Below are 17,093 nucleotides of genomic sequence, written 5' to 3'. Positions count from 1 at the left end.
TTCCATCACCTGTTTGGATGTGTTTTCATGTTTTTCTTTCAGGAGTTCTACCTCTTTGGTTGTGTTTTCCTGTTTTTTAAGGACTTGTAGCTCTTTAGCAGTGTTCTCCTGTATTTCTTTAAGTGAATTATTAAAGTCCTTCTTGATGTCCTCTATCATCATCATGAGATATGCTTTTAAATCTGGGTCTAGCTTTTCTGGTGTGTTGGCGTACCCTTGACTGGCTGAAGTCAGAGTGCTGGGTTCTGATGATGGTGAGTAGTCTTGGTTTCTGTTAGTAAGATTCTTACATTTACCTTTCGCCATCTGGTAATCTCTGGAGTTAGTTGTTATAGTTGTCCCTATTTACAGATTGTTCCTGTGGTGATTTTGTTACCCTCTATCAGCAGACCTGGGAGACTAGCTCTTTCCTCTGATTTTCAGTGGTTAGAGCAGTCTCTGCAGGCAAGCTCACCTCTTACAGGGAAGGTGCACAGTTATCTGTCGTTTGGACCTCCTTCTGGCCGAAAATGAAGGGCCAAAAGAGGACCATTCCCAGAAGCTGTGTTTCTTTGGCCTGTCCCAGAAGCTGTTAATTTCAGTAGTGCACACTCTCACCTGTTCAGACTACTTTCTGCGGAGTCCTGGAACCAAGATGGCTTCTGCGGATCCTGAGGCAAACAACTTCTGGGCCTGGAGGACCCCTGTCCTCTGGCCGGGGAGGTGGCCGGATGTCTGGAGCCCGAAAACAGTGCTGCCTCAGAAGCTCTGTGGCTCTCACCTGTCCCAGAAGCTGTTAGCTTCTGTGGTACACACTCTTGCCTGTGCAGACTACTTTCTGTGGTGTCCCATCATTAATTTATAGTGCTCAAGGAGCTATCACTCTGGAGGCATGTCACACAGGCAATGAGCAACAGCCTACATGGTGGTTTCATGGAACTCTGCCATCCATACTTTGATTGCTTCCTTATGTGGCTGCAATCAGGATTTTGTTGAGCCATCAGCACCTGAAGGGTCACCTTATTTATGCAATGCTGACTGGAAATAAGCTTTGGGAGACACTTAAACAAAATAATTATTAGTATAACCATTCCTCCCATTATGGTGTAAATGGCTATCCACAAGTGGTCAAACACCCTCTTTCTTAATATTGCCCCATGAAAGAAATGACCACCTGTTAGGAGAGTAAGGAAGCATTAATCAACATAATTAGAAAGTCCATATAAATACCAATTTTTCATAATGGGATTGTATTGAAATCTAGTGGGATCCCTGTTAGCAAAGAGAATAATATTGGAATCATCATGTGTGATAAACCTCCACATACCAAGTGTGAGCTTAAATGATAACATTGGGTAGTCCCTGGGAAATTTTACACCTAGTGCAGGCTGTCAGTGCTTGCAAGGGATAAGAAGTCTTACAAAAGTGGGCATTTGAGGGACTCATTTACAGTGAGTCAGGGGTGGATGTGATATTCCTGGGGGAATCTTTTGTTGATTTGTGACCAGTGAACAGACTGTGAAGTTCCACACCTAAATCATGCCAGTTTTGAGCTGATGGTATCTCCAATAGGGCTGGAGTGGAAGGATTAGTGAAGGAGGAAACTTGGATAGCGGTGCCAGAGACTAGCTTGAACTCTGAAGCAGAGGCACCCCATCCTTATTGCTAAAATCAACCTGTTTGCTGTAAAAAGTGGAATGGGGTTAGTAATGGAAAGGTGCATATTAGCATGATCCTGGCGGTGTATGTTATGGGCAGCCACCAATTCCTCTGGGGAAGAATTCTTAAGACTGGAAATGACTGCAAAAAAGATGATGGCAAAGAGCAAGGGAGGCATAATCCCAGACTGTACCTCTGCTTTTGGGCATGGACGAGAACATGCATTCACAAGTCAGGTCACATGTGTTCTCCGGAAATATACAGGGGGTCAATATAGCAAAATTGGTCTAGGTCATAAGTCTTAACCTTGAGAACACAAGTAAACAGAAGAGTTTTCAGAGCCCTAATCTAGGGTTCCTTTGTGGTAAAAGTGAGAGAACCCATGAAGACAATGAGCACAAAGGAAACAAACAATGATCAAATATGACAAATATGACAAAAGAAGTGATGAAAGTCATTGTGTACTAAGCAGGGCACTATATCAGGTGTAGCTCAAAGGCATTATTCCTGGATGGTGTACCCAGGAAGGAAAAGACATTCTGGAGCTGACCCCTGGCAACACAACCTGGGAAGTCAGCCCCTACGTCAAGTACCAGGAAGAATTCAGACCAAAAGTGAAAAATGAATAGAGAAAGACAAAAATGACAGAAAAGATGGCTGCCTCACACTTGTCACAGCATGATCACCCAAAGACAAGAACAAATATGGCTGCTGCATGCTCCCTGCATGCTTGCCACAGCATGCTCACTCAAAGACAAAGAAAAACAAAAATATGGTCACTGCACAATCACTGCATGCTTGCCTCATGCGTGCCTTATGCTTATTTCATGCTTGCCTCATATTAGCTGCACACTCACCCTTGAACCAAACTGAAACCAACATCAAGATTACTAGGATGGGCAGAAATGAAAAAGAAGACAGAAATGAGGTCAACCCACTCATCTTCGTGGGATACACAACCTAAAACACTGAGGGGCCCACTCACCAATTAAGCAGCTGAATTTTGCACAACTGCACTATTGCAAGGAGAAGAGCAGATCAGTTCGAGGCAGGAGCACAGCCTTTGCAGCAACAGCCAAGTAGGAGGCCCCAGTAAAGGAGTTTCACAAGCAGCCACAAAATGAGGAAGATGAAGTAGTATATCAACCACATTGCGTACCAGATATTGCATGTTACATGGACAGATCTCCCACTGACCCTATGGGTACTTGAAGGTTTTGGGCAAGCTGGCAGAGAGTCAAAGACAACAGGAGCAGGAGAGAAAATGCAGCAAGCTCATATGAGTACTTCTGCAAGCTCCTTTAATCCCTCTACCAAGGCCCCAATATGTACTAAGAAATTATCTATTCTAAACAGCAGTTCCTGATTAGCTGGCATTATTTGCACCAACAATCCTTGCTCCTCAAGTGGTCCACTGTTAGGTCCTCCTGCAGGAATGCTGGTGTCACAGGCAGACCTCAATTGAGTCCTCTTTAAGGAGATGCTTTTGCACCTGCATGGCCCCCAGCATTTACATAGAGGTAGCCCTGCCTTTCCTGCAACATTCATCATAAGAAATGTCTTGATTAGTGGTATATTTTTTTTCACATTGGGTAGCGTGGGTTGTTGGACAAATGAGATTCATATTTCTCCCCAATCTCCCCAATAGCAAGAAAGTGTAGCAATCAGCTCATTTAAACGATGGATTCTTTTTTTTTTTTTTTTTTTCGAGGAAGGGTTTCTCTGTATAGTCCTGGCTGTCCTGGAATTCACTCTGTAGACCAGGCTGGCCTTGATCTCAGAAATCCACCTGCCTCTGCCTCCCAAGTGCTGGGATTAAAGGCATGTGTCACCACCGCCTGACTAAAACATGGATATTTTATGAAATAAAATATGAAATGTGAAGAAAATTTTGACTGAAATTATGAGGGATTAATTTGTTTATTAATCATCTCCTCTTCAAATATTGGTGGAACTGAAATAACTTTTATCATGACTGTGTTAAGGGAAAACACTCAACTCACAGAAGGAGTAAAATTCTTATGCAAAAAAAAATGAATTGCTGAATGCTGAAGTTGGAGGAGATTGCCGAAATGATTATTGTTTGATGCATCCAGAGTCAGTGTTTCATTGAACAGAATAGAGGTATTCTAGAGGTACACTGGATTTTGTTCACATCATATATGGATATGCTCTGTACTTATAATACCAGGAAGCAAGTTTTCTAATTGTAGGCTGAAATATTTTGGCAAAAGTATTTAGTTAGTTTGTTTTATGTTTGTCCTGCCTAAAATTATTAAAGCTGCTCTAGTGGTTATTTTTGTGTGAGTGTTGTGTCTGTAGGAGTGTATCATGTGCACCAGAAATGGAAAGTCTGCTGTAGCTTGAGTTTTAATAGATTGTCAGTTGAGAGACAGATATGTTGGGGATGTAGCAAAGGACATGTAGTAGACAAGGTAGTGATCTTATGCTCTGAACTTTGTTTCCAACCTCCAAAATGGCTTTCAATGGGATCTTGGACTTAAAGTATAAATTTTACTCTTGCAGGGTCTATGCTTTTTCTTTTGTGATCTCTTTATGGCTGGAATAGCCAACTCATCACTTATGGTCACAATATTCAGAACTTGGCCTGAGCCAGAGGCAGCACTCCAGGCAACCTCCTACACTCATAGCCAGCTGACTCCCAGGTGCTCTGACATAATCAGGCTCCTAGGCTCCCAGGCACATAGGAGGTACAGGATCCAGGCAGAGACAGCAAGGGCAGGTAATACCTATTTTGAGATGCAAGCAAGAGAACATTTGCAACAGAAAAGAATGTCACTTGGCACCATCAGAACCCAGTTTTCCCACCACAGGAATCCCTGGATATCCTAACACACCTGAAAACAAGACTCCAACCTAAAATCCAATCTCATGAAGATGATAGAGGACCTTAAGGAGGACATCAATAATCCTCTTAAAGAAATGCATGAGAATATATGTAAACAGGTAGAAGCACTTAATGAGAAAATACATAAATCTCTTCAAGAAATACAGGAAAACACAATCAAACAGGTGAAGGAGTTGAACAAAACTTTCTAGGTTCTAAAATTGGAAATAGAAACATTAAAGAAAGCACAAAGGGAGACACCCCGGAGATGTAAAAAAATCTAGAAAAGAGATGAGTAGTTACAGATGTGAGCATCAACAACAGAGCACAAGAGATAGAAGAGAGAATCTTTCTAAAAACAAATCTGGAGGAAATATCATAGAAGTATTGAACTATAAATCTCCCTCTTGCTCGGTCTATGTTTTACCCCCTGAGAACTCTTTATTGCTGGAACAGCCAAGTCATCACATATGGTCCCAATATTCAGATTCTTTCACTGGTTTCTGGAGTGTCAGTGTCATGTTTGCCATTGCTTTTCTCAAATCTGACACAGTTATTATTTGGAACCACCTGTGCATGGAAAGATGCCCTGTCTATTTTCTGCTGTGAAACAACCTGTTGTTTGGGAGTTAAGCCAATGCTTCCTCTTATCTTTTCTGCTAAGTTGGCTTTAGGCTCAGAGTTACAATGAAGCCTCATTATAATAGGACTCCTTTGCTTTGTATTAAATAGAAAACTTGATTCATTTCATCTTGAAGTAATAGATGGGGTATGGTGGAGGCCACATTATGATTTCTGCCGTCTGTAACAACAATTGTATAATTAATTACTATAACAGCTTTCAATGGTTGACATGCCTAATGGTAATATGAAAGGACAGAACTTGAGACAGTGTATACAGAGGTGTCATTTTCCCTTCAAAGTGACCAATGTATTAATATGAAGCTTGATTCACTGAAGAATCACATTGTGATGTGAATTCTGTGAAGCGGTTTCTTTAGTAAGATATAATGCCTAATGTAAGTGATAGTCTTCAAACATTTGTGTTTAATGAATGTAATGACTTGAATTTTATTTTTGACTGTGTCAAAGATCATCTTTAAATATAATGATTACATTAAAGTATAATGTCCCAATTTTTTTCTGTTTTCATCACAGGGACATTTTGTGGCTGAATACACTATTCTTCTTGAAGTGAATGCGGTGGTGATGTTCTAGGAAAAATTGTGAGCAGTTCTGTTTTATAGACATCTTTCCATCTACAGGCTTCTGTGTTTCTACTAGCAGCATTGGTCTGAAGCACTATATGACAAACTTCTGAGTATGACTTTTTTTTTTTTTTTTTTGCTGACACAGATGCACCCTGTTTCCATTCTTGTCCCCTTTGTGTAGGGTGATGCCACTGTGCACTGCTCCAGTGCTATGGCACCATGTGCTGCTCCATGGCATTATGATGTGCTGTGACACCCTTGTCTGGCACTGCAACTTGGTAGTATCTTGCCTGTAATGGTGTCAGAGATATTAAGTTGACCATGTCTGTGATTATAACATGGTTAGTTGTTTAGGTCACACAGAATCTTTCTTGCCTTAACATGCTGACAGAGCCATTTCAGTATTCTCTGTTAAGTAACTAACTGTCCTATTGTATTGTTGATTACTTTTCATAACCCTTTAGCTTAGCTTTAGGATGCAAATATACCTATATTGCATATAGTTCTATTCATGGGCACAATAACACATGTTGATAATCAATCTTGGCAGTACTATCCACGTGGTGATGCTTTTAGAATCATGATATATCTCAGCATGATCTTCCCAGCTTGTATTAGGATGGCCCACACATCAGGAATTGGGAAAGTTAAGGGTCCATTTTCTGCACACATTGTCATCTTTCATACTTGGACTAGGTTGGAAGGCTTTGCTGTTTCCTTGAGCTTATCCCAGAGATAGCTTTATGATGGAGTTGAAACCTTGTGTCTTTGATATAGCTATTCCCTTGTTAACAACACATTCCACTTAGAGATTTCACTCACCCAGGTCTTCTTCTGCTCTTATCACTCTAGTAAATATGGAAATGAATACTTCTTTTGTGGTTACGGGGAGCTGCTTAAGCCAGCAGGTGGTATAGGAGTCCCTTCATGGAGCCCTTGGACAAGCCATGGCATTCAGCTGTGAAAATGAAGTTTCTGGTATGTTGGAGACCCCAAGAAATTGGAGACACAAGATCATGAGACATCTATTCAAGGGAGGTGCAGATAAGGAGTATAAGTAGCCTAGGCAGCAAAGCTTAAAGAACAGAACCTTTAAGCCATTTGACATCAGACACTGAGATATAGGATTTGGAATTGCCCTGTCGGGCTTCAGTTTTACTTGGGCCAGCATTTTATCACTATTCTCTGATTCTTTCCTTTGGAGTGGTAATGTATGTTTTGTACCATTGTAATTTGGAAGTATACAATGTGCTTTTTGAGTTAGCAAGTGGTCAGTTAAGAGATTGCCATAAGTCTAAGAAGAGTTCTGACATTTGAACACTTATTTTTTCCCTTTATTGAACATAGAATATTTTCTCAAACAATATATTCTGATGACAGTTTCTTCTTCTACTTCCCCCTCTTTCTCCTCCATCTATTTCCATTTGGATCCAGTGTAGAGCATGAGTTTCCAAGCCAGGAGTAGTTGATGACTATAAGGGAACTGTTTTGACATAATTTTGGCAAATCAAAGGAAGACCAAATGTTATCCCACCTCACTGGATTCAGTTATTCGTGGGTGCGAGGGGGACCGCAAACCTGGAAGGAAATGGGAGGAAGGGAAGGAGAGGCAGGAGACCAAGAAAGGTACTTATAAAGGTCTTGTTTATTAGGCTAAGGAAAAGCAGAGACCAAGAAGGGTGCCTATCAAGGTCTCCATTTATTAGGCTAAGGTGCCTTGTTTTAAAGCATACATCACAGGGAATAGGGAAGGGTCGAGGGGGAATTTTACAAAGAACAAAGAAGCGGGCATCTGCTGACATGGGGGCCGAAGTCAGGCGCCAGGCAGTGGGCACTCTGCATCTTATCTCTGGAACATAGATCCTCCTTGACAGTCTTGAGTGTCAGGCCGGTCTAAGGTGTAATTTATGTCCTTGGATGGCATGGGAGTTCAGGCAGAGATAGGGAAGAGGGGACTATAATTCAGCTTTTACAGCCTCAGGTGCCAGGAAAGGAATAAGGAGGAGGGAGTGATAACCAGCTCCTAGCACAAGGCCATTTGGCCTGTCAGGGAGATTGTGAAGGGCTCGCTTTCTCACGGGATGGTCTCTGACAAAATGTCAGTACCAAGAGGGTATGTTGCCACAGATTCTCACCATTAACCATGGTGCAACTGGCAATTTGAGCCTCTTGGAGTTGGTGATTCAGATTTTTCTTACACTGTAGCCACGGGTAAGCAGCCTACACCAGTTAAAGGTATATATACAAGAATATTTGAATAAAAATTGGTCTTGATGTGTTTAAATAATAAAAACACAGATTTGCATGGGCAGAAAAGTGAGAAAGATCTAGCAAGAGTGGGAAATGGTGGTTATTGTGATCAAAACACATTATATGAAAGTCTCAAAGAACAAATTAAAGAAGAGAACAGTTTCAGAGCTGATTTCCATACTGTGCTCATATTCTAGACATTGGGATTTTTTTTGTTATTGCTAGACAGGGAGAGATTTTGGAACCAATCTGCTAATGTAACTATTATTTTCAGAGAAAATCTCTGGGTACATGAAGGAATTAAGAGTTCCAACAACTTCTATCTTCTGTTTTCTCTGGTGAGATGTTGACTATTATCTAGATTAACACCTGTCTACAGTATTCAGTAATTTGTGGTTGATCACATTGAGGAGAAATTGCTGAAAATTCAGGCCAAGACCAGCTGACCACAGAATGAGTTGAGTAGAGATGAGAGAGTCTGATGGCTTAGACACAGATTCTTAGTAGTAAGCTGTATCTAAATCTCATGCATGTGGGAGGACACTTTAAGCCCATGGTTAGAAAGTCTATTGAGATGATGAGTGGCACAGCAGACATTATTGAATATAACTAATCATTGTATTTTCCTGACTAAATTGGGTGAAGTGGAATTTGCCCAATTTTAGTTTTGAGCCAAGTAGAAGGTTAGGAATATGAAAATGCAAAAGTATTCCAGTAAACAGAATCAGAGTTGAAGGGATATCTGGAAAGGATGGCCAGACTATAAATGGGTCATTGTTGAGGAAGAGAAGCCTGATCACATTTGAAGGGTGATCATATAGCAATAATGAATTGTACAGGATTCTTAATGGGAATAACATGACAGAAGGACATATACAGCTATTGCTTGCAAAACCTCAGCGGGCTGAATGGATCAGGATGATGTAGGATTCAAGAGATGTTGAATAATAGATATTCAATGACTTAGAGGCATTATAATATGTACTCTTTATTACATAGAGATCCTTCAGTGTTTCTTCTATATTTTAATACTGGTACAGAAGAAACTACTTCCAATGTGGTTATGGTAAGGAAAACCCAACATGGTGACGGTAAGGCAAATTCCTAAACAGAGAAATTGAAGTGAAGGGTCCTGTAGTTGATGACATGGATTAGAGGATTGTTTAAGATGTCCAGAGTTTCTCTAAAGAAAAGTATTTCCAGAGATCTTCTTGGTCATGTTTACACAGCAATGTTGTTGTTCCCTAAAGCCACTGAGATGTACAAATCCACGTTTAAATTGGGAACTTTCATGTGATATATGTGGTATCCAGTGAAAAGGTTGACATTTTAGAGTTCTTGCCAGTAGGTTCTTGCTGTTTGTGTTCTGAAAGTAATTCTGTTCCCTCCGGAGATGGGCTGCAGACAAGGAGTGAGTCATACTCAGCGACTTCTTGTGAACCACTAATGAATAAAGGAGCCATTCACTGGGAGAGATGGTGGGACTTCCAGGTTGGACAGTGGAGGAGAGGAAGCAGGAGAGAGTGAGGTCCTTTTTGGAAGGGGATAGCGTGTTGATAAGATGTAGCTACAATTCCAGTTTCAGTGGTGGATCCATCAGGATTCGCCACCAGAGGATTTAGATCTAATAAAGTTTACAAGCTTAGGATTATAGTTTTTGTGCTCAGTGATTGAGTTACTCTTGTTTCTGAGCTAAGTTTGTGTTGCACTTTACCTCATGTGTCATTTTGTCCAGGTTCAAGAGAGAAAGGTAAAGCGTGTGTTTCCATGAGGTCTCCACAAAGTCCTTGGGGGATTTGAAGCATAGAGTTGGTGGCTTAGCGAACTGCCAGTGGCAAACTAGGGAGCTGGGTGGAGAGATTGTGGATCTCCTAGTCAGAGATCCTCCATGAGATAAAAACTGGTCAGGCATTTCCCACCAGTGCTTGTCCGAGCAGAGAGTTGACTGCATAAGTGCAGATTGAGACTGTTATATTTTTTCTTCAATATTTCCCACAACAGCTTCTCCATTTTAATTGAAGTAAAGAAAAGCCAGACAGTTTAAGGGGACACTGAGAGCAAGGAAATTCACCTTGCTACTTTGGTTTTAGTCTTGAATGTTGTGGTCTTCTTTGAGAATCAATTTCCCCTAAAGAATCCTATCAAATTCATGTCTGCTATACCTTGAGGGCAGGAAAATGTCACTCCCAGGTGTGTGTTCTCCTAGGATCTCATCCAAGTTGTTGATTTATCATGAAATGAGGTATTGGTTTATGAAGAAAACCATTTTTCTTTGAGCCACTCATCAAGCAAAATGTCACATATGAAGTGATTGACAGGCACTCCTTTGGGACAAGTACCATATGATAGAGTTAGAGCCTGTAGGTCTGAAGCCTGAAGCCTAATCACATCATTGCACAGCAAACATAAGAAGGCCAAGGTTGAAGGGTGGGACTGACTAGTCAGAGACTTGCAATTTAAAGGCTTTATAAAGAGTTGTTGGCCCAGGTCCTGGGAATTAAGTAACCTTTGGAAAGATTGCAGTGGACCAGGAAAGCAGCAGTCACCACAGGTGGCATCCTGCATCTACCAGAGTAGAAAAGTAAGTGTCCATGGGAGAAAGCCTTGAGAGACTCCGTAGATACTCAATCAGTGGCCCAGGAATGAGGACATTTTGTTAATCTCAGTAGTTCTGTTTTGTGAAGGTAGACAAGGATGGGGAAGCTTGAGAGGAAACCTGACATCTCCTGGGTTCATGTTCCTATAGGTTCCTATTACATGAAAATCTGGAGAGGCCGACATCTGGTATCATATAGAGTAGGGACATGTTCATATCATCCTGAACCTACGAAGATAACTTTTTTGCATATTACCACTGGATTAAAACTGCTTTCCATGGTTGGCATGAGCAGATATAGTGTCAGGTGGTGTGCCTCTAGTCAAGAACCTTAGAGAGAATGGCTTTCTCTAGTACCTCCCCTTCACTGGTGCCTCTGTCTCACAAAGGCTTTTCTGTGTAACTTTTTCCTCACTGAGGCAATGTGTGTTGTTCCAAAGACCCAAGGGTGGGACTGATGGATTAGGAGCTGCAGAACTCCCCCACTTTTGTGAGTTAATGTTCAAAATAAGTCCATCTCTTTATGTATGTCAGGCAGGAATATGATAATGTGTGGCCTCAATTCGTGAGAAAATATTCTGCTATGTAAGAAAAGATTTGCTTTCTAACAAATCCTTGATTACCTATGTCACAAGTCCACAGTTTCATAAGTTTTGAAGTGTGTCATAATAAATTACTAGTAGATATGCAGTTCACATTCCTATGATTGTTGTCATGTGCTACATCTCTCTCCTTATGTATCTATGTAACTAGGTATCTATATATCTATGTGTGTATGTATGTATGTATGTATCATCTATCTGTCTGTCTGTCTATTATCTATCTATCATCTGTATATAATCTATCATCTATATTTCATCTACATATCTACCATCTATCATCTATTTATTTATATATGTATCTCTCATATATTATATCTGGATTGAAGTTTCTCCCTTCTTCAGTTATTCCAGATGCTGTGTTTTTTATGGACAAACTAAATGTCCTTCATTGAGCTTTTAGTCCAAACATATATTTAGCAACTTCAAAAACCTTTGGATGAATATTTGGAAGAATGGATCAAATAATTTTATTTGCCATGGATGTTTTTGTTTCTCAGGAAGGAGTAAAAAGGCATTCTAGAAGTGTTGGTGCAGTCACATCTTCATTTCTCTTCCCTTTCTATATTCTTAAGATATGACTCCTGCTGTCTTCCTGGCCATCTTGTGGTTGGTAATGGCCTCATCATCACCATCACCCAATCCCATTTTGGATGCTGAATGGCAGAAATGGAAAATAAAATATGGAAAAACATACAGTCTGGTTGGTATTTTTTGAACTGTTCAGAGGGAACCCAGAGAGTTTGCTGTTGGGGGTTATGAGCATAATAGAGGTCATAGAAACTGCCTTTTTCTGAAGAATTACATGAACTCATATAAGCATAGGGTGGTCAGGATCTCTGTTCCTAGACATGTTTCAAATTGTTTGCTTCAATGTCTTGATTATCTGTCTGTCTGGCTTTTCTTCACTTATTGCATCATGTTCTTGGTCAGCTTCTGCAGTGGTGAAAACCAAGTCATCGATTATTTCTATTTCCAGGAGGAAGAAGGACAGAAGAGAGCAGTGTGGGAAGAAAATATGAAAAAGATCAAACTGCACAATGGGGATAATGGCCTGGGGAAGCATGGTTTCACCATGGAAATGAATGCCTTTGGTGACATGGTGACGATGACACATACAGCATCACAATGTTGATTTCTCTTCAATTCATTCGTGTCTTTTGCCTTTCAATTATTTATGTATTTTTTTTTCCTTAAAGACACTTGAAGAATTTAGGAAAATGATGATTGAAATCCCAGTCCCAACTGTCAAGAAAGGGAAAAGTGTTCAGAAACGTCTGTCTGTTAACCTGCCCAAGTTTATAAACTGGAAAAAGAGAGGTTATGTTACTCCTGTGCGGAAACAGGTATGGCTATATCATATGTCCATCTTACTCAGCCACTGAGGAAATTGTGAAGGAGCATGTCTTTGTGTTGAGTGAGCTCATTTTTATGAAATTTTTATTCTTCTTGTGTATTTATACAAGGCATATAGATAATTTCCATGCACAATTACCTTATTATTGCATCTCCCTGTAGTATCTACCATCACATTTAGACTTCATGTCATCTTTCATTACTATTTATACTCTGCACTTATATGCATGTATGTTGATGATCAATGTTTGTCCGGAAAACAAAACAAAACAAAACAAAAAACAACAGCACTCAAGTCTCCAAAGAAGACTAAACTTCTCTTGACAGGCTTCTGTCAGCTGCAAGTAGTTAGTTTTCTGACACAGTTTTCAGCTTTCTGATTTGGAGTTGCTCTTTGTTTGTGAAAGATTATCTCTTGTTCTCTGCTTAGATTGCATGTAATTCTTGTTGGGCTATTTCTGTGACTGGTGCCATAGAAGGACAGATCTTCCGGAAAACAGGCCAACTGATCCCTCTGAGTGTACAGAACCTAGTGGACTGCGTTGACGGAAGCGGCTGTCATGGAGGCAGTATGTTAGAAGCTTTAAAGTATTTGATGGAAAAGGGAGGTCTAGAGTCTGAGGCAACCTATCCATATGAAGACAAGGTAAGTGGATTTTTTAATGTTATTGTTATGTCAGGGCTGTTATCATAGGACTGTCTTTGCAGGTATGCCTATTGATATGGTTTCCATCCTACTTCTACAAACATGGAGAATATGTAAAACCTTTATATGAATATACATTTCTCCACTCTGAAAATTTCTTATTGACAGTGAGACCGAAATGGTTGTCATTGATAACATGATTTTCAGTCCCTAATTTCTTGTAGTATTTAAATTCCTGGCATGATTTATAAAAGATCAGATGTTTTATACATCTGAGACTGTGTGTGCATGTGTGTGTGTGTGTGTATGTATACATACATGTTTATGGACACTTGTCTGTGTCCATATATATACCATATATATACCATAAATGTGTCCATATATATACCATATACTGTGTCCATATATATACCATAAATTCATATCAGTTGTCTTCTTTAGTTTTCTTCCACTTATCAGTAGAGGCAGGGAATCCTGCTGATCCTAGTTGGGAGATTCAACTGCAAAGACCAAAGTGTGGTTCTAACACTTGCTCTACAGGACCAAGAGAGAAATAACCTTGTGTTTGAACTGTTTACATTTTCAAGCAAGGATCATGCAGGTACAATCCAGAGAATTCTACTGCTAGTATCATTGGCTTTGAGCTTATCCCAAACAATGAGGTTGACCTAATGAATGCTGTGGCAAGTCTTGGGCCCATTTCTGTTGTAATCGATGCATGGCATGAATCTTTCCTGTTCTATAAAAGAGGTAAGCATGTGACCTTTTAGATATTAGTTGAAAAAAATCTGTGTTGTTCCATGGCCTTTCTTTTCAACAGATCATTTTTCAAAATATAAAATATGATATATTCATGTGGCTTGGCATATTTTATAGCTATCCATTCAATAATCTTGTATATCATTTGTACTTGATATGACCTCCCTCTTGCATGTGAGCAATGCATAATCAATCAAATTTACGGTCTAACTTAATTCCTCATTTTTTCTACATGTGGTATGTCTTGAAGACTTTTAGTAAAATGGCCTTTCTAGGATAACTTAACGAGGGTCTTGAATTAAGTAACTTATGTTAGGGGTGCTTGCTTGCAAGTAGGGTTCTATCAGTGAAAATACAAAACATGAATCATCTTCTACGCAGGTTCATGATCACTTGGATTTCTCTGAATTCTAATGAGGACCTATATTATGATTCCTGTTAATGTCCAATCCTATGGTTACTGAGTTTCTATGACTTCGGTGAAATCAGAAAACCGCTAACTTATTTTTGGTGTCCATTGTACTTACCAGTTTCCTGGGCCTCTCACTGCTTTATGGATTTTATATTTCAGGTATATATTATGAGCCAAACTGCAGTAACAGTCTCTCTGCTCTCAGACATGCTGTGCTACTGGTTGGCTATGGTTTTATAGGAAGAGAATCAGAAGGCAGAAAATACTGGATCATCAAGAACAGGTATAAACTGCCAAAATTATTTATATTTGGAGTTGGAAGGAGTTATTTTTCAGTTTCACTGACAGTTTGCAGAAGTCCTAGAAAATATTGTTCCATTTAAGTTAGACACAAACATTTTCTTTTACTTTATTTTTTCTTATGTATGTGAGTGGTGTATGTACATATTACCCCATGAGACTGTGTGCTTGTGTGTATGTGTGTGTGTGTGTATGTGTGTACATACATGTTTATGGACACTTGTCTGTTTGTTTGCTTATATATATACCATAAATTCATATCAGTTGTCTTCCACTTATCAGTAGAGGCAAGGAATCCTGCTGATCCTAGAGTTCACTCTCTCGGTTAGTGTGTCTACACTTTGTTCCCAGTTATGCCCTGCCTCTGTGAATTCAGACATGGTGTTAAGGCTTCCTTGTCATTTAAGTTTTATTACTTTTATTTATATATGTTTCTATGAGTGAATGCTTTATGTTGCAAATGTTCGTGGAGACCTAAAAAATATTATCATATTACCTGAAACTCCAGTAAGAGGGGGTGGGATCTGAATATCATTGGTGTTTTGTGGGAGCCCTTGTCCTCTCATTCTTAGGTATTGAGCCATCTCCAGCCCCACATCTTGGCTTTCAATGAGATCCTGCATTTGAATTTCAGTCTTTCCTTTTGCATGGCAGGGCATGACCTTCTTTGGTATCTCGACATCTAGGACAACCAACTCATACTTCAAGGTCACAATGTTCATCCACTGGTTTTCTTGTGTGCTAATACCATGCTTATGCCATCAATATTCTAAAATATGACACAATCATTATTTCTGAACCACACATGTGAGATTTGTTTTATCATTTCCTTGCTGAGATTTTCATAGTCATGTGTGAGAAAGCTCTTGGTTTCAAGGAGTTCACCCTCTGCCTATTCCCATGCTTTCTATTACATTGTCTTCTGGATCAATGCTCAAATGAGGAGTTATTATAATAATCCACTGTGCTGTGTAATTTTCTCTAAATGGAAATATTTTCTTACAGCCTGGGTACAAAATGGGGCAATAAAGGCTATATGAAGATTGCCAGAGACCAGGGAAACCACTGTGGAATTGCTTCACTTCCCCTTTTCCCCAGAGTGTGAACTGCCTGGCTGTGCCAAGGAAGGAATGGACAGAAGACACCATGTAGAGAAGAGGCACTTCCATTTCAAAACAGCGGGTCACTGCAGTGAATATAAGACACTGCATATGAGACACTGCAGTCACTAAAAGCCAGTTGTGATGTCAAGTTTGTGACACATTTATTCTCATAAGACATGACCATTGCTGTAACTGATGCCATACACTGGTTTGTTTTTGTTTTCTATAAGAATGTTATTTTTTTTCCTGTAACAAATCAAGTCTTTAGAAATAAAGTTTTATTTAAATGTTACTCAGCCAATTGCACTTCCTCTATTGAGAGTTCTCTGTTTAGATCTGTATTCCATTTTTAACTTGGATGATTTTTTTAAATTTTGGTATTTAATTTCTTGAGTTCTTTAAATATTTTGGGTATTAATCATCTATCAGGTCTGGAGATGGTAAAAATCTTTTCCAGTTCTCATAGGACCCAGCCTGGCATCCAGTTTGGGTATCAGGTGCAGGCAGTGAAGAGTGGCATTGCTGAACAGGGACATATTGACCTTTGGTGATTAACTCTCTTTAACTCTTTGCTATTCTGTGGCTAAATGCTGCTGGCAGTTAGCTCCTGCTTATCACAGTAGGGAATTAGGAAGGTCAGTGTAGCTGCTTGGACTCTTTTCTCTTTGACTCCTTGATCCCTCATTAATCATGTGATACACTCAGAGTTGTTTTATACTTTGTGATCCAGTGAGAAAGTAAAAAAGCACACACATTCTGGATCAAGTGGGGGAAGAAAAGCTGCAATAACTCTGTACTGCTGTTTTCAGTTTTTATACTTTTTCTAAAATACAACTTCATATACCTATGAGATAGAACTGTGACAGCAGCAACAATTGATTTCATGATTTTCTAAACCCATTTTCATTTCATAAGTTCATAGTAAGTTTAAAGTAGTAGCTCATGTCATAAGTTGGAAAGGTTTAAGGAGTTATAACAGAATTGTTTACATGCCTTTTCATTAAACTACTATCTGGCTAAACATTCATTATCTGTTTTCTAGATCCATCCGTTCATCTATGTATGTATGTATGTACGTGTATATGTGTATATGTGTATATATATATATGAATTTACTGTATCTGTCTTCAGTAACACCAGAAGAGGGCATCAGATACCATTACACATTGTTCTTAGATACCATGTGCTTGCTGGGAATTGAAATCAGGACCTCTGGAAGAGCAGACAATGCTTTTATCTGTTGAGCCATCTCTCCAGCCCCTCACTATAACTTTAAAGAAATAATTTTTATGTCACACGTTAGCACTGTTTTGTCAAGAGACAAGTCATCTGCCTTGTGTCTTATTATTTTGAATTTGTGTATAGATAAAGTAGT

At 39.5% G+C, this 17,093-nt stretch overlaps 1 protein-coding gene across 2 annotated transcripts; it reads left to right on the top strand.

The window, feature by feature from the left end:
* The first annotated feature begins 10,439 nt into the window (after positions 1–10,439).
* Positions 10,440–16,010, top strand: LOC110308230 (cathepsin M-like). Of its 2 annotated transcripts, none has more exons than XM_021180647.1 (8): positions 10,440–10,528; positions 11,718–11,845; positions 12,122–12,244; positions 12,342–12,488; positions 12,929–13,144; positions 13,732–13,894; positions 14,475–14,598; positions 15,621–16,010. In XM_021180647.1, the coding sequence occupies exons 2-8, from the start codon at positions 11,720–11,722 to the stop codon at positions 15,718–15,720; spliced, it is 999 nt and encodes a 332-aa protein (XP_021036306.1). In that variant the 5' UTR covers positions 10,440–10,528; positions 11,718–11,719; the 3' UTR covers positions 15,721–16,010. The 2 variants fall into 2 exon arrangements, with proteins under 2 accessions (XP_021036306.1, XP_021036307.1); XM_021180648.1 differs by having other exon boundaries at positions 11,643–11,845.
* Positions 16,011–17,093: the final 1,083 nt, after the last annotated feature.

The sequence above is a fragment of the Mus caroli genome, chromosome 13 (assembly GCF_900094665.2).
Source record: "Mus caroli chromosome 13, CAROLI_EIJ_v1.1, whole genome shotgun sequence".
In the NCBI taxonomy this organism is placed as follows: Eukaryota; Metazoa; Chordata; class Mammalia; order Rodentia; family Muridae; genus Mus; species Mus caroli.
Note: the sequence above shows the minus strand (reverse complement) of the source record. Positions and strands in the feature narration are given on the sequence as shown.